General features: G+C 40.3%; 1 protein-coding gene across 2 annotated transcripts; it reads left to right on the top strand.

The window, feature by feature from the left end:
• Nucleotides 1–10489: 10489 nt before the first annotated feature.
• Nucleotides 10490–22001, top strand: MPZL2 (myelin protein zero like 2). Of its 2 annotated transcripts, none has more exons than XM_023208350.3 (6): nt 10490–10922; nt 11924–12090; nt 12373–12583; nt 14803–14950; nt 18089–18164; nt 20243–22001. In XM_023208350.3, the coding sequence occupies exons 1-5, from the start codon at nt 10865–10867 to the stop codon at nt 18150–18152; spliced, it is 648 nt and encodes a 215-aa protein (XP_023064118.1). In that variant the 5' UTR covers nt 10490–10864; the 3' UTR covers nt 18153–18164; nt 20243–22001. The 2 variants fall into 2 exon arrangements, with proteins under 2 accessions (XP_023064118.1, XP_023064116.1); XM_023208348.3 differs by having other exon boundaries at nt 20168–21998.
• Nucleotides 22002–22727: the final 726 nt, after the last annotated feature.

Raw genomic sequence — 22727 nt, 5'->3', positions numbered from 1 at the left:
TTATTTCATTTGCTTTTGCTTCAAAAGTGTTCCAGAATCGTGGAGGTACAGTTTTGGGGAGGGAAGGAAGGTACTACTGGTCAAAGAGTGGTTGGTACATACAACTGAGAGTTGACTGTTGATGTGTTTGGTCGATTCTAATGAGGAAGGGAGATTGATGTTGAAGAAGGAGTTAAAGTTGTCTCTGGAGTTGACCTGTGAGTTAGGCAGGTCTTGTGAGTCTGACTATATCACTAGCTGGGTGACCCTGGTTACACTACTTGATCTCTAAGTCTCAGCCTTAGGCCAATTTCCTCTCTTATTCCTGTCAAAAAACCGTTGGATCACCTCTGTCTTCAAGACTTCTGCCTCTCCATCTCCTCTACTCTAGGACAGTGACTTTCCTTCTCTATTACACAAGGAAAGTAGAGATCACTGGATGATAACTCCCTTACAGAGGAGAAAAAACTCTGTAATATCACACATACACACACACACATGCCCAGCTCAAAAACTCCTTCAACTTTCTGTCCCAATCCTTTTACCTTCAAAGTTAACTGTACCTGTGCCCCATCTGGGGGCTCCCCTTTATCTAGATTGACCATATAAATTTTCTTCCAAACTGTAACACACAGCGTAAAAGGTGTACAGTTAATTATTACAGTGGAATAAGAGGTATGAGCCAGGGCTGATTTAAGCAGCCAGAACATTCTTTACTTCTTCTTAACAATGCAAGAGGTACACTTCCTCGTGTCTTTGGCCTCAGTCCTAACAGCATTTTAACATGCTAAAGTTAAAACCAACAAATAAATCAAGATCTGAAAACTTCTTTCTACTCCTATTTCTTTCCAGCTGCCTCTGTCTCTGCCCCCTTTATAAGCTCTGTCCTTTGAAGAGTAAACTACATCCTAGTCTACCATGATTCCTCAATCTACTGCAAAATGGGCTCTGCTTCACAACTTTTCTGATGAAACTGCTTCCACCAAAATCACCAACTGGGGAATCTTGTAGACATTTTCAGTCCTTGCTTTATTTGACTTTAGCAGCATTTGATATTTTGTGTATTCGCTCTTTTTATTTATCGATTTTTTTGACGGAGTCTTGCTCTGTCACCAGGCTGGAGCACAGTGGTGCGATCTTGGCTCACTGCAACCTCCACCTCCCAGGTTCAAGCAATTCTTCTGCCTCAGCCTCCCGAGTAGCTGGGACTACAGGTGTGTGCCACCACATCCAGCTAATTTTTGTATTTTTAGTAGAGCTGGGGTTTCACCAGGTGGACCAGACCTCATGATCTGCCCGCCTTGGCCTCGCAAAGTGCTAGGGAGTACAGGTGTGAACCACCGTGCCTGGCCCCAATATTCACTCATTATTTAAATACCTTTCTCCCTTGGCTTCTGTGACCACTCTCTCCTGGTAATTCTCTCTCCCTTTCTTCTGGACACACTTATTCAGTGACTTTAGGCATCTCCTCTTCCCCTTGTCCCTTAGGTATTGTTCAACCTCTAGATTCTGTCCTTTCCCACTCTCCTGTGGTCTCAGGCCATCTCATCCATTCCCATTCTCACAATTACCTTCTAGAAGGGTGAAAGACCTCAAACTGGCATCTCCAGTCCAGAACTCTCTGTAGAGCTCAGATCTTTGTTGGGTACTACTGTCAAAAGACAAAATTACCACAGATTTAGCTTAAATATTGAATTGGTTTTTAATTTGCAATTCCAGAAAAGGGCAACACCACATTCCGTAAAACAGAATGAGTGTTCTGATGAGCTGAGCACAGGGGGTTGGCTTTATAGGTAGAAAGGGGCTGAAGAAAGCAGATACAGGGAACCAAAAGTGGATGAGCAGTTTTTTTTTGCTTGCTTTTGAGACAGGTTCTTGCTCTGATGGCCACACTGGAGTGCAGTGGCATGATTATAGCTGATTGTAGTGCCGAATTCCTGGCCTCAAGCAATCCTCTTGCTTCAACCTCCGAAAGTGCTGGGATTACAGGCATGAGCCACTGCACCCTGCCTATGGGTGGTTTGGAAGTGACTTTCTTTCTTAGGCTAAAACAGAGGGGACTTCTGGCTGGGCGCAGTGGTTCATGCCTATAATCCCAGCACTTTGGGAGACCAAGGCAGGTGGATCACCTGACGTTAGGAGTTCGAGACCAGCCTGGCGAACATGGTGAAACACTGTGTCTACTAAAAATACACAAATTAGCCAGGCATGGTGGCACACACCTGCAATCCCAGCTGCTCAGGAGGCTGACGCAGGAGAGTTGCTTGAACCCAGGGAGATGGAGGTTGCAGTGAGCTGAGATCATACTACTGCATTCCAGCCTAGGCAACAAGAGTGACACTCCATCTAAAAAACAAACAAAACAAAACAAAAAAAACCACAAAACAAAAAACAGGCCGGGCACGGTGGCTCTTGCCTGTAATCCCAGCACTTTGGGAGGCTGAGATGGGCGGATCACCTGAGGTCGGGAGTTCGAAACCAGCCTGACCAACATGGAGAAACCCCGTCTCTACTAAAAATACAAAATTAGCTGGGCGTGGTGGTGCATGCCTGCAATCCCAGCTACTTGGTAGGCTGAGACAGGAGAATCACTTGAACCCTGAGGCGGAGGTTGTGGTGAGCCAAGATTATGCCATTGTACTCCAACCTGGGCAACAAGAGTGAGACTCCATCTCAAAGGAACAAAAAAACAAAACACACACACACACACAAAAACACCAAAAAACAAAACAAAACAAAAACAGAGGCGACTTCCAGCTCAGGTGCGCTGGCCCCTTTTGATTGGTTACTGTGAATCTTACGTTTGTTTGTTTTACACTGGCCCATTTCAGAGTTCAGTTTGATAACATGTCACCTACCATGAGTGGCTCTGTTCTGGTTTGGTCTGGTCTGCTGGGACCTAGTGCAGGAGGCTAGTCCAAAATAATGGGCTCCCATAAACTTTATTTAATAGTGCTATACTAAACATCTCTGCTTGGCTGCCCCACAGAAACATCAAATGCAACAACTCTTCATCTTCTCTGTTTCAGAGAAAGGTAGTCACCTTCTACCCAGTGACCTAGGCTCAAAACTCGAGAATTATCCTCCAATACTTAATATCCCTTCCGTCCACTTCTAATCATGTACCAGTTCCCTTCCTTTCCATCTCCTTGACAGCTCTCAAACTCTTAACTTCTCTCAATTCCCTCTGCCACTGTTTCAGCTCAGGACAAATAATCTCTTGCCTGGGTTCCTGGAAGCCTCTTCCCTGGCCTTGTTCCTGTCCAGTGCCTTTGTCCATACTGTAACTGAGCGATCTTTTAAACTCACAAACCTGATCAAATCACTTTCCACTTAAACAGTTTCAATGTTTCCTCAGTGCCCTCAGGATAAAGCCCTAACTCCTTAACTCTTATCAAGGGCCTTTTGGGTCTGGCCCCTGATTACAGTTTCAGCCTCATCTCTGCGGGTCATTCACTTTTCTTTTTTCCCTTTTCTCTCCACTCACACTCAAGTTTTTTAATTGCCAAAAAGGCCACGTTTTCTCTTCTTTCTTGGGCTTTGTACCTACTTTTACCCCTACCTGGGCTCACCTCTCAAATGCCACCTCCCATTGCCTACCTTGTATGTATCTTCAAAACTGAAGAATTATAATAGTAATTGCAATGATAGATAACGTTAACTGAGTGCCATTATGTGCTAAGTCATTTATTTGCACTGTCTTATTCAATCCTCACAACCGCCCCATGAGGAAGGCCTCATTATCCTCATTGAATGGTTGAAGAGACTGAGATCCAGATACCCACACAGCAGTCAGAGTGATCATTTTAACCACGAGTCAGAACATTTTACGTTTAATTTCATAAGCTTTCTCTTTTTTTTGTATTGTAGTAAAAATATGTAACAAAAAATTTACCATTTTAACCACTTTTAAGTGTACAGTTCAGTGGCATTAAGTCCGTTCACATTCTTGTGCAACCATCATTACCGTCCATTTCCAGAGCTTTTACATCTCCCCAAATGGAAACTATGTACCCATCAAACAATAACTCCCCATTTTCCTCTTCCTCTAGACCCTGGCGACCACCATTCTACTTTCTGTCTCTATGGGTTTGACTATTCTTGATGCTCCCATATAAGTAGAATAATTCAATATCTGTCCTTTTGTGATTGGCTTATTTCATTTAGCATAATGCCTTCAGAATTCATCCATGTGGAAACACGTGTCAAAATTTTATTCTTTCTAAGGTTGAAAATATTGCATTGTATGTATACGTCACATTTTGCTTATCCATTCTTACTTTGATGGACATGTGAGTTATTTTCATCTTTTGGCTATTGTGATTAATGCTGCTTTGAACGTCGGTGTCCAACTATCTGTTTGAGTACTGACTTTTAATTATTTTGGGTACATGCCAGAAGTGGAATTCTGGGTCATACGGTAATTCTATGTTTAATTTTTTAGGAACTGTAATATTATTTTTCACAGTGACTGCACTCTTTTATATTCCCACCAGCAATACACAAAGATTCCAATTTCTCCACATTCTTGCCAACACTTATTATATTTTCTGTCTTTTTTTTTGGTAATAGTCATCCTAGTGGATGTGATAATAGCATTCTAATGGACTGTGGTTTTGATTTATATTTTCCTAATGTCTAGTGATGTTCGGTATGTTCTCCTGTGCCTACTGGCCATTTTATCTTTTTGAAGAAATGTCTATTCCAGTCCTTTACCCATTTTTTAATGGGGTTGTTGGTTGCTGTTGTTGTTATTGAGTTGCAGGAATTATTTGTGTATTCCAAATATTAATCCTTTAGCAGAAATTGATTTGCAAATATGAAATATTTTCTCCCTTTCCAGATATAGATTGTTTTTCATAACCCTTTAATGGCTGCCCTGTACCCCTGGTGGTCTGGTCTGCCCTGTACCCCTCCATCCTTAGCCCCTCACCACTGCCCCTTCACTCTGCTCCAGCCACAATGGTCTCCTTGTTTTTCTTCAAATACTCCACACGTGCTTCCGCCTCAGGTCCTGTGCTTACTGTTTCCTCTGCTGGAATGTCTTTCCTCCCGATCCACATGGTTCACTACCTCACTTCATTCAGATGTTTCTTAAGTTTCATCTTATCAGAGAGGTTTTCCCTGACCACCCCTTTCCCCTTTGTTCACTACTTTATTCCTTGTGTGCCCAGGAAAATGCCTGGCATGTCATAGGTACCCAAAACATGTTTCTTAAATGAATGAATGAATAAATGATGTAGACCTTTGATTCACACCCATGTTTCTCTGACCCTAGAGCCTGTAGCTGCTAGCCAGCTACACTGGATGGTTCCTGTTTTGGGAAGCCTTCCCAAGGCCTCCAAGGCTGGCTGAAGGACCCTGGCCTCTGTGTTTCTCTGATTACAACTCATTTGTCACATTGCATTGTAATTGTCTACTTTTTTGACTGTGTTTCCCAAGATACAGTTAGCAACTTGAGGGTACACACTAATTTCTTGTTTGGCATCTAGCACAATTTCTAGCAACAGGGCTCAATAGGTATTAGAATGAATCAATCTCTCTGAGTCTCAATTCCTCATCTATAAAATGGAGGTATCTATGTATCATCTTACAGTTATGGAGATCAGAACTAATATATGCAATATGCCTACCACAGTGCTGGGTACATAGTAGGCACTTGAAAAATAGTAATTTAAAATCATTAAGGGTAATTTTTATTTGTTAAAATCTACCAGTATTCTAAGGTATGTCTAAATTAGAATGATAAAATGTAATGATTCTCCAACACTTTATTACTGAATTTGTGTTGTCATTTACTTAATGCTGAAGAAACTTAGTGAATGTGGGAGCAAATTTCCCCTCAACATTTTATTATGAAAAATTTCAAACATGCAGAAAAAGTTAGAGAATTATACAGTAAATACCTGTGTATCCCACCTAGGTTCTTCAATTGACATTTTACTATGCTTGATCACGTATCTATCCATCCATCCATCCATCCATCCACCCACCCACCCATCCTTCCTTCCTTCCATTCATCCATTTATCAATGAGTCTTATTTTTTTATGCATTTTTAAATTAAATTGCAGACATCAGGATGCTTCCCTGTAAATACTTCAGCATTAATGAGAGTTTAAAATTTGTTTACAATTCTTTTTAAAAAATTACTGAAGTAAAACTCACATTCAATGAAATGTACAAGTCTTAAGAGTATACCATGCAAAGAGTTTTGGCAAGTGCGTAACTCAAACCCCTGTCAAGATGCAGAACATTAATATCACTCTAGAACGTTCTCTCATGCCCCTCCAGTCAATCCCTGTCCCCATTCCCCCAGGGGCAAACACTACTTTTATACTTTTTTTAATGACAAGGTAGTTTTGCCAGTTCCAGAACTTCATATAAATGGAATCAAAGAGTTTATACTATTTTGTGTCTGGCTAATTTGCTGAACTTACTTTTGAGGTTCATTGTGGTGATATGTATCAGTGATTTGTTCCTTTTTATTCACGATATGAATATTCCACAGAGGATCCATTTTTCTGTTGATGGATCCCTGGGCTGTTCCAGTTTTGGGCTATTATGAATAAAGCTTCCATGATTATTCTCCTACAACTATATTTCTGTATATATAATTTCATTCATCTTGGAGTGGAATTGCCAGGGTGGCTGAGTGTTTAGCTTCATAAGAAACTGCCAGCCCTTTTCCCAAACATCTTAACTAAGTATAGTCACAGACAACTAAAATTTATTGAATGTTTTCTGTGGGTGCTGAGCACAGAGCTTTAGTTAATGTATTTCACTTGATTCTTACATCCAGACTATGGAGTAAACGTTATTGTTCCCATTTTACATATGAGATAACTGAGGCACAGAGAGTTAAATAACTGACCAAGGTCACATGGCTAGTAAGCAGCTGAGCTTGGATCTGGATCTAGGCAGGTTGGACTCTAGCTCCCGTAAGTCATGCCTCCTAGAATATAGTAGCAAAAAAAAAAAAAGTGGCTATTTCTTTTCTCAGGAAATTAATTAACTTCCCAGAATAAAAAATTGGTCATGGTAACCAATTTTAACAAGAGATAACTGGAACAATAATAACAAGAGATGCTGTGTTCATCAATAAACACAATATAATGTAAATTCTCACCACCATTTAGAGGTGGTGTGCATGGTTAACAGGGAGGTAGATAAATTCATTTATCAAGGTCCCTTTATCCTCCTGAGAAGTTCCTCAAAGTTATCTTCAAAAATGCCCCATCTCTCTAGCCCTGCACAGTCTACGTAGCTTCCCCTGAGAATAAGTGAAGCGTTAAACCACTTCAGAGTCTCTTCTTTGGGCTGGTTAATAAGGGCATGATGCCTCTCCTCTATAATTACCAGAGGAGCCTGAGGCTTATTGGAGAGGTGCATATCAGCTGTAATGAGGTGGGGCAGGAGAGCGTTCCCTCCCACGATTTTTCTAAACTCATAGAGGCTCAGTCTCAGGCCCAGACCTGTTCTGGAATATCTCTAGGAAACTTGAGGCAAGAAGGAGGGCCACAGGGAACACAACGATTCTTTTGGGCTAAGTGCCCACCTCTCATCTATGACTCTTGACAGCCTAGCCTCCCTCTCTCATCTTTGAAAAGCTCTCTAAACCAGGGGAAGTTTTGAAAAAGGATGCTAGAGATCGGAGTTTTTGGTTGGGGAAGGCTGGGAGTCCATGAGTCTTCGGAAAACAGATGTTAGGTCTACACTTTCATTCTGGCTCACAAGCCAGGAGCCAAAACAAAAGTCAGGAGAGTAAGTGGTGGTTGGTGTCCCAAGACTTCCCTTCTCATTTTTAATGGTTCTGGGAAATATCAAAGTAATTCTACTTCTAGAGATGCTCTTCTCGGGTCACATATTAGCCATCCCCAATGGTTATATTTGTCAGGATCAAGTCCACACTCCTTAGGATGGTGGATGAGGGCACTGTCCAGGTGGACCTAGCCTCTCACCTGGCCTGCCACTCCTCCCTGTGCTCTAGGTTTGAGGAATTGCATGCTAGTCCCTGTGGGTACCACATTCCCACCCATTTGTTCCAATAAGAAGGCCTTTGTTTCTCCTCTTTCCAGAATTCCTATTCATCCTTTAAGGATTGAATTTAAAAATCAAGAATGTGGTAATTATTTGTTTACTTCACCTTCCTATCTTATATGATTCCCTCCCAGGTAGAAATATTCTATGTATGTCTGAATTTTTTCTACTAAAAACACATGAACAGAAACTTTTGAGTAAACGAATGCTTTATTTGATCACCCTAAGAGCTAAATTATTTGTTTTCTTTGCTTCACAGAATGCTAGTTTCATCTTAGGTGAAAAAAAGATTTTCTTTTTCTTTTCAGGTGAAAAAAAGATAACTTTTACAAATATTGATACAGGCCCACTGTCCCTTCGGTCTCCTGCGCCCCCAGTGAGTCTCCTGCTGGCTAAGGTCTAGATATACTAGAAATCATTTTCTGGTAAATGTGTAGAGGGATGGGACAGATGAGATTCTTTCAAAAACTATTGGTATGTCACAATTTTAAATGACAATCAGGATCTTTCTCTGGAAAAGTTTAGAAAGAAAATGGTGTCTCTGAAAACTTTTCTTTTTAATTTCCAGAACTCCTCTTCCTTTCCTTCCATTTGCCTAGACACAAATGTAACTTAGGCCTTATGTAGCTGCCTTCAGTTTTGGTCTAAGTCTGGCTCACTGACGTCCAGAAAACTGTGAGGGGCAAGCATCCTTTTTCTTTAGCATTTTCTCTTCTTAACCTTCTACCCTTGACCTCTTCCTTGCCCAGCGAGGTGAAGTGGTTGACGGTGAAGCCACTCCTGTTAACTGGAAGCAATTGGGTGTTGCCAGGCACTAAGCCAGGAACTTGAACTCAGCAGAGAAGTGGGATCTGGATAACTCCTGCCCCTCAGAGCAAGGCTGGCAGCCAGCTCATGGGCATTTGGCTACCTGGGGGAGGGATTTCTGCTCCTGACAACAGGCAGTTTGTTCAGTTCTTCCTGCCCTGATTCTTCTCTTGTTGCTTTTCACTGCATCCCTGAGCTGTTTGGTAACTCTACCTCTCACTAGATTTTGCAATTTGCTGTAGACTTCAAAATCCTGGCTCTACCTCTCCTTCCTCTGTAGCTGTATTTCCCTGCAAAGTTGGAAGCCAACCAAGATCAAGTTTCCTTAATTCTTTTTCTTTCAGGGTCCTGGAGCTGAACTCTTCTGACCTACATACCCGAAAGGCTGTATCTTATCCTTCCTCACCACCATTTGAAAGGTTCCCACAGCAGACTGATTTTAGGTCCCTTTCTGACCTAGAAGCTGACAAAGGCGCCACACAGTTTTCAGAAACTCTCCCCATGCTAACAGATTTTCACTAGCACACAGCTGGTCTGCATTTGGGGCAGCCTCTGTTTTCTGAGTTCCAACACAATAGATTTTTGTAGTTGTCTACCTGTTTTTGCTCCATGCCCATGTCATCTTTCTCCTGTTGCTGTTTTCTGCACTTCTGTATTCTCCTCTCTTTTGGTAGAATTTTCTCCTTTCTTCCCTCTTTATGATGTCTTGTTTTTTTTTTTTTCTACTTATCCTGCCGCCTTCTCTTGTTCCTGCCACCCTTTTTTGTTCTGGTTTCAACTAGGAGATTTTATGAGTGACTGAAGAGTTTCTAGACTGCTAATCCACGGATAAGGGCAATCTGTCTCTTTTCAGGGTTAGATTCCCAGTCCAGCCTACTTCTTAACTGCATGTGTAAGCTTCATCCCCCTCCTACCGATGTTTCTGTGCCGCTTCATTAATCTGTAACGATGACCCACCCTCTTTCCAGACAAGGAGACATCTTTTCTTGTTTAGATTCCTCAGCTCTTTAGACTTCTCAGTCATTTACTATTCTAAAAATGGCAGATGAAATCCGAGGCACAACAAAGTGATCATGAAAACCTTTTCCTTGAGAGCCCCGTGTCTGATTGCTCATATTAGCTGATATTTGGTGGAAAGAGGACCAGATTTTTAAGAAAAGTTCTGGTTTTGCCACATGGTAGCTGTGCAACCTTGGACAAATCATTTACCTCCTCGGGTTCTTAGCGTCCTCACTGGTCGAATGGGAATGCTTCACGGGGTGTTGTGGAGATGAAACAATCAGCAGGACAGCACTTTGTAGACTGCACTGGGATGGTAGGGTGAACGAGCAGGAATGGTGTCCTGATTTGTCTTTAAATTCTTCAAAGGTAAAGGATTGTTAAACGTGGAATTTGATTTGGTTTGTTTCTGCCAGGTCTCCTGGAAAGCTACAAACTAGAAGCAGCACAGAAATTCTTGTGGTAACAAGGGTATCAGCTTTTGGTCCACAGAGGGTCTTAAGGAATTCCGACTCCCGTTTTGAAATTGTATCGAATCCAGTCCCAGGGGAATGTGGCCCTGGGGTGGTGCTTCGAGAAGTGGAATCACTGCAGGACAGTTTCAACATTCACTTCCCAGGCACGCCTAAAGCCTGTTTTAAAAGGGCGTGTGGGGGCCAAACCCATAACAGTCTGGGACATTTCAGACACCTCCTCTGGCTGTTTCCGAGGCCATCTAGAGGCCAGAGCCCAGTCAGATTAAATGAAAGTAAAGAGAGGACTGCGGGAGTTTGGACCTTTGTGCAGACGTGCTCATGCTCGTTAGAGTAGAGGGCGGGAGAGAGGAAAGGAAGGAGGGCATTGGGAGCTGAGGCCCCTCCTTTCATTTCAGAAAAGTGCACAGGCAGAGCGGGCTGAGTCACAGGCACAGGTGAGGAACTCAACTCAAACTCCTCTCTTTGGGAAAACGCGGTGCTTGCTCCTCCCGGAGTGGCCTTGGCAGGGTGTTGGAGCCCTCGGTCTGCCCGGTCTGGTCTCTGGGGCCAAGGCTGGGTTTCCCTCATGTATGGCAAGAGCGCTATTCGTGCGGTGCTTCTTCTCCTTGGCATACAGCTCACAGGTAAGAGCCGGCGGGCTTCTCTCAGCGTTTCCTCCTTCACTACTCACTCTATAAAGTTAGCTAATTGTCTTAGAAGTTGTAAGACTTTTGTTTGGGAGTCTGAGCCACAGACACAGTTTGTTTTACTTTGGATTTTACGGAAACCAAAGTTGGTGGACTGTTTTTGGAGAATTGCTCTTGGACAAACAGGTTTAGGTGTGTTCAGCTGCCAGTGATTCAGGCACAGAGAGGGCTTTCTAATCTCAGGTTACATGCCATTTTTGTGTGTGTGGCTGTTCTCAACCTCCCACTGCTGGCAGGACTTGGCATTCGGATTTCTGTGTGTGGGTCTTGTCTGTGACTCTCAGCAACACCAGGAAAGTGGAGATTGTTAGAGAGAGACCTACTGTGGTTTTGAAAGTGCCCCAACACACACATTCTAAATGTAAATATCAAGGTAAAAAAAAAATGCCACGTGGTATAAAGGTTCCAGGGGTGCAGGCAAACATAAGCTGTCTGGAGTTGATTCATTCGGTTTCTGCAATAGACTAGTAACCATACGACATCCACATAAGGACCCGTCTGGAAAACTTACCTGCTAGGAGACCACTTTACAAACAATACATAATACTTAACCTTAATACATAATGTAATGTCTAATCAATGTTATGATTCGTTTTAATTTTTTTGTTTCTGCTTTCAATTCTATTTGCGGATGTTTGTAGTTTGTTATAACAGTTTTGAAGTCAGTACCACGAGGCAAGGCTATCAAGCTGTGCAGAAAGCAAGAGCACTATGAAGGCTTGCTGTGTGGTAGTTTAGTTATCACATGGAATGGGAGGGTCCGGATTGCATACGGGTAGGAGTATGTAGATTCTGGGTGAAGTAAGTTTGGGAGCTGGGGCATCTCGGTTTCACTTCACTTTAAGTCCTACTCAGATATTTATTTTGGAAGTGTCAGCAGAAGTTCTCACAATACTACATCCCCTGTTAACTCTTCTTTTTCTTCTTTTTCGTTGCAGCTCTTTGGCCTATAGCAGCTGTGGAAATTTATACCTCCCGGGTGCTGGAGGCTGTTAATGGGACAGATGCTCGGTTAAAATGCACTTTCTCCAGCTTTGCCCCTGTGGGTGATGCTCTAACAGTGACCTGGAATTTTCGTCCTCTAGATGGGGGACCTGAGCAGTTTGTAAGTAGATTTTTGTCATTTTCCAGGGTACTCTTGGTTAGGGAAATAATAAGCCAGTCCATTTCTCCTTTCCCTTTCAGTATTTTTCTTAGCAGCAAGCACAAGGTTAAGCTGGGAAACAATTCCTCGGACAGAGACTGAGAGGCTGTTGAAGGGGAAAGCAAGTGACAGAGCTGCAGACAGGACAGTTGGGTTTGCTGGTGTTTCAGTTCTGCTCCCACCATCTTGGTCTCCTTGCCTGGGTGCTGAGTAAGAAGACCTTTTGCCATTTCCCCTCTCTAGGTATTCTACTACCACATAGATCCCTTCCAACCCATGAGTGGGCGGTTTAAGGACCGGGTGTCTTGGGACGGGAACCCTGAGCGGTATGATGCCTCCATCTTTCTCTGGAAACTGCAGTTCGACGACAATGGGACATACACCTGCCAGGTGAAGAACCCACCTGATGTTGATGGGGTGATAGGGGAGATCCGGCTCAGCGTCGTGCACACTGGTAGGTTATTCAGGGAACAGTGATTTTGGAAAGGATGAGAGCTTGTAGAAAAGAAAGGGGCAATCATTGTTAAGGCTGAGAGAGAGGGACAATCTTTTGTGATGGATAGAGAGAGGGACTAGCCCTTCAGAACTGGGAGCCTCAGAGGGAGACTGAAGAGTTCTGGGGTAAAAAGAGAAAGGCTTTGGCCGTGGAAAGAAACAGAAAGTAAAGCAAAGGAACTCAGAGAATCCGTTACAAAAATGGCATTGAGATTGTGAAAGGGAGAGGGAGCAATTCTTTGATAAAAGGCTTACAATAGGTCTGTTTATTCGAGACACTTACTGAGTACCTACTCCAATGCTAGGCACTGTCAAAAGTGCATGACATACACTATCTCATTGAACCCCCACACCGCTCTAGGAGGCAAGTACTAATAATGGTAGCTAACACTTACTGAGTACTTCCCAAATGTCAGGGGCTTTACATGACACATTTTATTTAATCTTTACATATCTCATCAGTTTATTGTGCATCTAATGCCTCCCATCTTGCCAATGAGGAAACGAGGCTCACGGAGGTTAAGTCACTTGCCCTGAGTCATGTAGCTGATAAATGGAGTAACTTAGGACTCAAACCCAATCAACTCTGAATCTAAAACTGTGTTCTAAACTGGTGCATTGTATTGTCTGTATCCCTATAAAGGACAATCTGGAAAACCATGCCAAGCAACAAAGAGCAAAATACACGAAACTTACAAGTTGTAGATCTGGGTTTGAGTCATTGCTACCATTTACCAGCTATCAATAAGTCTTATTTTCCTCATCTGTAAAGTGAGAGTAACACAGTGAGGATCATGATGAGGATAAAATGAGATAATAAATGTGAATATGTCCCCACCTCTGAACTGTACTTAATAGCTACCATACACTGAGTGTTTATTTTGTACAGGCACAGCATGGAACAACTTACATGAATTATTTTATTTTTTATTAAGAACTCAACAGATGAATATCGTTATCTCTATTTTATACATGAGGAAACTGAGGCTCAAAGAAGTTAATTACTTCAAATCACACAGCTAGGTATTTCAACCTAGTGTTCTCTGGTGTGTGCTCTTAACCAACACTACCCCAAACATATAAGCCTGAGAAGTGGTATGATTTCCTCTCATTCATAGCACAGTTTGAAACCATTTCTCAACGCCCCACCAACAGAAGACTGTGTGACCTTGCAGAAGTCATTTGAGTATTGAAAGAAATAATGTAATGTTTGGGACTTCAGTTTCTTCATCTGCAAAATGAAGAGGTTAAACAAACAAAAAATCAGTGGTTCTTAAACATATGTGGGTAATTATTCTTTGAGAATCAAATGAAAGCCATGGCCCTGCTTCCCATAAAACAATGGAGACATACACAATGAGACATGGATTGTGTGGGCTTGCAGACTACCTTCCATCCTTCTTACCCACCCTCCTTCACGGAGTCAAGGCTGGGAATCCTGGGCTAGACATTCTCTAATGTCCTTTCTGGCTCTGAGGGCTTATGGAAGTATAATCAGAAATCAAGCTAAAGGACAAGAAAACCAGGGTTCACAGACTCTAGTGTGGCTTAGGGGACCTTCCCTCTGGTTTCCCTTTTCCATCATTTATCCACTAGACTGTAGCCTCTGATTAACTTTCCTATCCTCTCAGTGGCATGAGCTCTTTGAAGGTGATGTCTTTTTTGGCTCTGCATTTCTATCACAGTGCCAGGAACGTAGCAGGCCCTCAATAAATTTGAATAAATGACTGACTGAGTGAAAGTGGTGAGAAGTCAGGGAGAAATGAGTTGGGCACTAGGTTTGATGAGGTTAGCAAAAACCTTACCCCATAGGTAGTTCAACCCACCCAGTGGTTTTCAAAGCTGCATCAGAATCACCTGGAGGACATGTTAAAACAGATTGCTCAGCCCCACCCCTAGTGTTTCTAATTCAGCCGGTCTGGGGTGGGGCCTAAGATTTCCAGGTTCTCAAGTGATATTGTTGCTGTTACTTCGAAGACCACACTTTGAGAACCACTAAAGTATGTGTATGGTTTTCCTATTGCTAGTAGGATTTACAAGGTAATATAGTATTTTATGCATAAAGATAGGTGAAAGGAAGATTCCATCTATTGATTAAACGCATCCCTATTATGTCATTAGATTTCATTGTAGTCCTCTTCTTTTTAGAATCCTAACTTAATCTTTTTCTCCTTACAGTACGGTTCTCTGAGATCCACTTCCTGGCTCTGGCCATTGGCTCTGCCTGTGCACTGATGATCATAATAGTAATTGTAGTGGTCCTCTTCCAGCATTACCGGAAAAAGCGATGGGCTGAAAGAGCTCATAAAGTGGTGGAGATAAAATCGTAAGGCTGGGCAGTTCTGGGAAAGTTCTAACACTCTAATGGTGACTCTTGGTATTTTTCAATGGGCTAAACAGTTGCTGAACAGATGTTTTTCCCTTTAAGTAAATCCTACATAAAAGAATTCACATTTGCAGGACAGATAAATTAGGTATGAACTAGTAACTTTACAAAAGTTTTCTCGATTTTACAAAATATTTCCTTATGAGATTTCTTTACTATGGCGGGGGGGGGGGGGGTTTGATTTTATTAAAATCTGGTATGTAAAGCTTTTCTTAAAAATCCCTTATGTTTAAAGTGAAGCGTACATTTGTAAAACCCACTGGGCTAGGCAGTCAGCAGGGTCACTATGAGTCAGTGCCTAGGAAAGTCTGTTGTGCTGATAGGTGTTCATTAAACGTATTTTAAAATTGAGATAAAATTTACCTACCATAAAATTCACCCTTTTCATGTTCACAAAGTTGTGCAGCAATCATCACTAATTACAGAACCTTTTTAAGCTTCCTCCCCTAAAGAAACCCCATATCCCTAGCTATCACTCCCTATTATCCCCTCCCACCAGCCCCTGACAACTACTCATCTACTTTCTGTCTCTATGGATTTACTTATTCTGGACATTTCATTTATTTTATTTTATTTTATTTTTTTTTTTTTTGAGGCGGAGTCTCGCTCTGTCGCCCGGACTAGAGTGCAGTGGCCGGATCTCAGCTCACTGCAAGCTCCTCCTCCCGGGTTTACGCCATTCTCCTGCCTCAGCCTCCCGAGTAGCTGGGACTACAGGCGCAGGCCACCTCGCCCGGCTAGTTTTTGTATTTTTAGTAGAGACGGGGTTTCACCGTGTTAGCCAGGATGGTCTCGATCTCCTGACCTCGTGATCCGCCCGTCTTGGCCTCCCAAAGTGCTGGGATTACAGGCTTGAGCCACCGCGCCCGGCCGGTTGGACATTTCATTTAAATAGAATCATACAATATGTGGCCTTTTATGCCCAGCTTCTTTCACTTAGCATAATGCTTTCAAGGCTCATCCTTGTTGTAGTATGTATTAGTATTTCTTTCCTTTTTATGACTGCATAATATTCCATTGTATGAATATACCACATGTTGTTTGTCCATTCAATTGATGGGCATTTAGGTTTTCTCTACTTGTTGGCTATCGTGACTAACACTGCTATAAACATTCATTTACAAGCTTTTGTGTAGATCATATGTTTTTAATTCTCCTAAAAGTGGAATTGTTGGGTCATATGGTAACTCTGTTTAGTTTTTGGAGGAACTGCCAGACTGTCTCTAAACAGCTGGACTATTTTGCATTCCTATCAGCAATATATGAGGGTTCTGATTTCTCCACATCCTCCTCAACACTCATTATTGTCTTTTTTTTTTATCATAACCATGTATTAGGCCGTTCTTGCGTTGCTATAAAAAAAACACACAAACAAACCTAAGACTGGGTAATTTATAAAGAGGAGATTTAATTGGCTCACGGTTCTGTAGGATGTAGAAGCATGGCGCCAATGTTGGTTGGCTCCTGGGGAGGCCTCAGGGAGCTTTTACCGATGGCAGAAGGCACAATGGGAGCAGGCATTTCACATGGTGAGAGCAGGAGAAAGTGAGAGTTGGGGGAGGTGCCACATAGTTTTATAGGGCCAGGTTTTGTGAGAACTCACTCACTACTGAAGACGGCACCAAGCCATGACGGGATCTGCCCCCATGACCCAAACACCCTCCACCAGGTCCCACCTCTAGCAATGGAGATTACAATTCAACATGAGATTTGGGCGGGGACAAATATCCAAACTATATCAAGCCATCTAGTGGATGTAAAGTGGTATCTCATTGAGGTTTTGATTTGCATTTTCCTAATGACTTGATGTTGAGCATCTTCCCATGTTCTTATTGGCCATTTGTATATCCCATGTTCTTACTGGCCATTTGGAGATGCATATATTCAGAGTTTGCCCATTTTGATATGGGGTACATTATTTCACTTATTCTTGTTGAGCTGTAAGAGTTCTTTAAGGGATACTAATTCCTTATCAGAAATACAACTTGCAATCATTTTTTCCCATTCTGTGGGTTGTCTTTTCATGTTCTTCATAGTGTCCTTTGAAGAACAAAAGTTAAATTTTGATGAAGTCCAATTTATCTATTTTTTCTCTTTTGCTGCTAATGCTTTTGAGTCTCATCTAAAAAATCATTGCCTAATCCCCAAGACCATGAAGATCTATGGCTATGTTTTCCTCTAAGAGTTTTATAGTCTTAATTTTTACATTTATATCTTTTGAGTTTTATTTTGAGTTCGTTTTTGTATATTGCTGAGACAGAAGTGCAAATTCACTTTTTTATCATGTGGATATCTAGTTGTTCCAGCAACATTTATTTCATTTCCTTAATAAGTAATTACTGAAATAAACAGACCTTTTTTTTTTTTTTTTTTTTTTTGAGACAGAGTTTTGCTCTGGTTGCCCAGGCTGGAGTGCAATGGCACGATTTTGGCTCACTGCAACCTCCGCCTCCTGCATTCAGTGATTCTCTTGCCTCAGCCTCCCAAGTAGCTGGGATTACAGGCATGCACCACCACGCCCAGCTACTTTTGTATTTTTAGTAGAGAGAGGGTTTCACCATGTTCGTCAGGCTGGTCTTGAACTCCTGATCTCAAGTGATCTGCCTGCCTCAGCCTTCCAAAGTGTTGGGATTACAGGCATGCACCACCACGCCCGACCAAACAGAACTGATTTTAAGAAGCCTAAACAAACTCAACTCTGAAGTTCTAGTTTGAATAGAATCAATAAAGATGACTTAGGTCAACACAAAACTTTTTTTTCTTTTGGAATAACAAATATAAATTAGAGGTGGGATACTCATGGTAAAATAAGGTGTCTGCTTTAAAACTCTGGAGTTCCCGAATCAGAATCCAAACTGTATTCCTTTATATTCTGAAAAGTCTCTAAGTTCAGAGGTGTGAATATTATTAATTAGATGGCACCAGTTTAGCTCTGTGTAAACTTCAATCGACTCCCAAGTGCATGTAATTCTTCCAAAAATATGGGGGGAAAATACTTTACCTAAAGCTTCTGTGGGATTTGCCTACTTGCTTCTTGTCTTGTTCACCTGACATTCGGTTTCCGCTTCTTTGTTACAGAAAAGAAGAGGAAAGGCTCAACCAAGAGAAAAAGGTCTCTGTTTATTTAGAAGACACAGACTAACATTTTTAGATGGTAAGGTTCACAAATAGGTTGATTTCTTTCCTCAGCTTTCTGACGTGTCCAGCCCATCTCTAACGAGGACTCCCAGATCACTTTATGGCTGTTAGGTGTCTCCCATATGAAATTAGAGGAGCTGGGTCAGGGAGACAAAAGTCTTCTCTTAGTCTTATAGATAGCTCCTCCTTCAAGTGTATTTTGTGCAAAAGATTAAGAAGCTGGACTCTACTGCCATTAAAGCTGAGAGAATTCTAAGGTTATTTGTGGCTTCGGGGTTGTATTTATTACTACTACTACCAATAAATATTCAACAAGTAAATAAATATTTTTTAAATCAAAAGATTAGTATCTGCTTATTCTGTTTTTTTTTTTTAATTGTAAACCAATTATGGTATTAAGAGAGTGACTCAATAGATGTATCTGGCAGTTTTTACAGGAGAGCTTTTGTACTATTTGGAATTGATTTCAACTCTTCTCATTTAGTTATTGGCACTAATAATTACATGAAATGAATCCAGTTTTAGTAGTGTATAATTTTATTTTTCCAGTTTTCAGGTTCATCGGACTTAAAAAGTAGGATAATTTATTTTTCTTTTCTTTGTTTTTGAGACAGGATCTCAATCTGTTGCCCAGGCTGGAGTGTAGTGGTGCGATCTCAGGTCACTGCAACTTCCCCCTCCCAGGCTCAAGTGATCCTCCCACCTTAGCTTCCAAAGTAGCTGGGACCATGGGTGCGAGCCACTACACCCAGCTAATTTTTGTACTTTTTGTAGAGATGGGGTTTCACTATGTTGCCTAGGCTTGTCTCACTTGAGCTCAAGCGATCCACCTGCCTCAGCCTCCCAAAGTGTTGTGATTACAGGCGTGAGCCACTGCACCCGGCCAATTTATTTTTCATATGCTCAGAATTTCTCCCATTCTCTGAAATAGGTCCACACATTTAATTTCTAGATGTTATAAATCCAGACATGCAAACTTAAATTTTACACTCATAAGAAAGTTCTTGATATTAATGACTTTATCCTGTAAAACTCTGGCTCTCTTACATGGGAGAAAATTTTTATAGACCATTATTAGTTGCAAAGAGGGTCACATTTTTATAGGCTAAAGTTCCAGTGAAAGACCTCAAGGATTTATAAAATAGAATATGGAGAAAAATGATTGTATTATAAAACCAGAAAACCAAAATTAACATCAGGGAGTTTTTACCAACCAACGGTTATTGTCTTTTTAAAATTAAGGGGATTATCTAACAAGTTGTGGTCATGGAAAATAAATATGGGAGATGTTTTAGATCAAAAGAAACTTAAGAGATGAACACAATCAAAGGGCAATGTGTGATCCCCAACTGGATGAATAATAGTGTGAACAAGCTAGTTGTAAAAAAAAAAAAACCTTAGAGGGACAATTGGGAAAGTCTTGAATATGAAAATGTTAAATATATGGATAATATTAAGGAATTATTTTCAGTTTGCATTAAGTATAGTGATGGTATTGTAGTTATAAAGAAAATGTACCTATTTTGAAAAACGCTTACTGGAGTATTTAGGGGTAAATGTCAGCAATTTGCTTTAAAAGCATAGGTAAAAAGCAAATAAAACAAAAAAGGCTTCAGAATTAGGTGATGGGGGAGATGAGGTAAGAAAAGAATGAATTAATGAATTTAAGGGATGGGTAAATTCCACACACTCTCTTCTCTACTTTTCTGTATGTCTGATTTTGTTTGTAATGAGAGTGAGAAGTGGGGAGAATATGGAATGTATGTGTGTGAGCAAGTTGTGGGTCATCCAAGTGTCCATGCAAGGTACTTAGAGGCTATGATTTAAGGATACTAACTCTGAAAATTATGTAATAAGGATTAGGAAACTTCTTTTAAAAATTAAATTGGGGGAGAATATGAATATTTTCCCTCAGAATATTTTCTTTCTAATAACATATATGTAATTCATAATGCCAAGTATTCCTATTGCACTCTTCTCAAATATGTTATCCATTTAAATTTTTGTTTTGTGTTTTAGGAAGCTGACGATTTCCAAGAACAAGAACCCTAGTATTTCTTGAAGTTAATGGAAACTTTTCTTTGGCTTTTCCAGTTGTGACCTGTTTTCCAACCAGTTCTACCGCATATACAAGCAACATCCCTCTGGAGCCAGCACAGTGCTCTTCCATATCACCAGTCATACACAGCCTCATTATTAAGGTCTTATTTAATTTCAGAGTGTAAATGTTTTCAAGTGCTCATTAGGTTTTATAAACAAGAAGCTACATTTTTGCCCTTAAGACACTACTTATAGTGTTATGACTTGTATACACATATATTGGTATCAAAGGGGATAAAAGCCAATTTGTCTATTATATTTCCTTTCATGTATTTCTTTTAGCAGCACTTCTGCTACTAAAGTTAATGTGTTTACTCTCTTTCCTTCCCATATTCTCAATTAAAAGGTGAGCTAAGCCTCCTCGGTGTTTTTGACTAACAGTAAATCGTAAATTCTAACTGTTAAATAATATTTTGATTTTTATGTCTCTCCTTAACTAGGAGACACATCTTGTTTTATTGAATTTCTTTCAATATTCTAGGTGATAGATTTTTGTTGTTGTTTTGTTAATTAATCCAAGATTTACAAAAGCACAATGCTAAATCACACAGTAACTACAAAAGGTTGCATAGATATGAAAAGATTGGTAGATGCCATTGCAGGATGAATCACCTGTCACTTTTCTTCTGTGCTGGGAAAAATAATCAACAATGCGGGTCTTTCATGAGCAGTGACGGACTGTTTAGCTTACTACGTTGCCCCCCAGTTCAATGATCTATAATAACAGAGCAAAGCCTATGCTCATTTGCAGACTGGAATCATTAAGCAGTTTAATAAAAATATTGTGAAACAGTATATTACAAGTTTGAAAATTCAGGGCTGGTAAAAAAAATCAACCCTAAATGATGATAATTTTGTACAGTTTTATATAAAACTCTGAGAACTAGAAGAAATTGTTAACTTTTTTTTTTTAATTCTAATTCACTTGTTTATTTTGGGGGAGGAAGGCTTTGATATGGAGCACAAAAATACCAAAACTACTTTAAATGGAAAAAAGAACAATTTTATTCTTTCTTTCCCCTATACTGGTAGATAAAGCTAACTTTATAAGTGGGCTATTGAAAGAAAACTGCCTTTTAAAAGTGTTTAGTTTCCCAGTGTCTTTTCCAAGCCTAAGATACAGAAGTATTTGTTCAAAGGATAGAAAACATCTAAAAGTTTAGGCTCAAGATCAATGTTTACAGACTGATATTTTCAGTTTTTAATTGATTGGGCTGCAGATGTTATTTCTTTTAACAAACTGGAATTTTCAAACATTATCTGTATTTAAATGTATGGACCTTGATATTTTTCCAACACTATTTTTTAAAAAATTGTTTGATTTACATATGAACCTCAATTCTGAAATTCATTATATATCTGTTTCATTCTGCCTTTTATACTGTCTAAAAAAGCAAAGTTTTAAAGTGCAATTTTAAAACTGTAAATTACATCTGAAGGCTATATATCCTTTAAACACATTTTATATTTTTTCTTCAAAATTCTAACCTTTGAAAATATTATAACTGGATATTTCTTCAAACAGATGTCCTAGATGATGGTCCATAAGAATAATGAAGAAGTAGTTAAAAATGTATGGACAGTTTTTTCAGCAAAATTTGCAGCTTATGTCTTGGCTAGTCAAGGGGTAATATGGGCCTGTTGTTTAGTGTCTTCTTCCTAAAGAGCACTTTTGTATTGTAATTTATTTTTTATTATGCCTTAAACACTATGTAAATAAACCTTTAGTAATAAAGAATTATCAATTATATAATTTGTGTATATACATATCTAAAAGTTCTACACCGCAGGGAAAACAGATGGATATATATTTTATCTTTACTGAAAAGTTTTCTTAGTAGAGACAACCTGCAAGTCAATAATGGATACAATTAGTTTCTACTGGGTAAACAGAAGTATACAGATTTCCACAGAATTTTCACATTGCTTTGGATAGCTGGGAATTGGGCATAACAATACTACTTAGTTTGAGCGTTCTTTCAAAGAAAAGTATCAAAGATTATATTTAGTACTTTGCATTACATTTTTAATAGGGAAAACTACAGGCTTTCAAGTCTAGTAAAGGAATGAAAACTGAAAAATGGAAACTTATTCTTTCCCAAAGCGAAAGCATACTTTTATTCTCCTCCTGCTTTCATTGACACGTGGCTGTTTCCAGGGAAGAGGCTTACTGATTATTACAGCAGTGTACTTACTGTACCATCTCTTTTTCAGAAGTATGTGATGCCATCTCACTTCAAGTACTGTGATAACATAACTTTCTTACTTTTCCAACCAAAGACACACAAATCCCAGTTCTCCTTTTCCTCTAATACAGACTGTAATGATTTGATCATCATTGCCACTGCCAAAAGTAATTTAATAAACCCCTAATTTTGGATGCTGATAGCTACCCTAAAAAGGACAACAACCAATGAGGCTTGTGCCACATATCACTACAAGCGCCTAATATATATTTATCTATGCTGTATGATCTCCC

Source organism: Piliocolobus tephrosceles, chromosome 13 (assembly GCF_002776525.5).
Source record: "Piliocolobus tephrosceles isolate RC106 chromosome 13, ASM277652v3, whole genome shotgun sequence".
NCBI lineage: Eukaryota > Metazoa > Chordata > Mammalia > Primates > Cercopithecidae > Piliocolobus > Piliocolobus tephrosceles.
The sequence above is the reverse complement of the archived record's forward strand: the minus strand, read 5'-3'. Positions and strand labels throughout refer to the sequence as shown.

Coding starts and splice junctions, on each gene's coding strand:
- MPZL2 (XM_023208350.3), top strand. CDS start 10,865: ATGTATGGCAAGAGCGCTATTCGTGCGGTGCTTCTTCTCCTTGGCATA. Junction 10,923..11,923: donor CCTTGGCATACAGCTCACAG/GTAAGAGCCGGC, acceptor TTTTCGTTGCAG/CTCTTTGGCCTATAGCAGCT. Junction 12,584..14,802: donor GCTCAGCGTCGTGCACACTG/GTAGGTTATTCA, acceptor TTCTCCTTACAG/TACGGTTCTCTGAGATCCAC.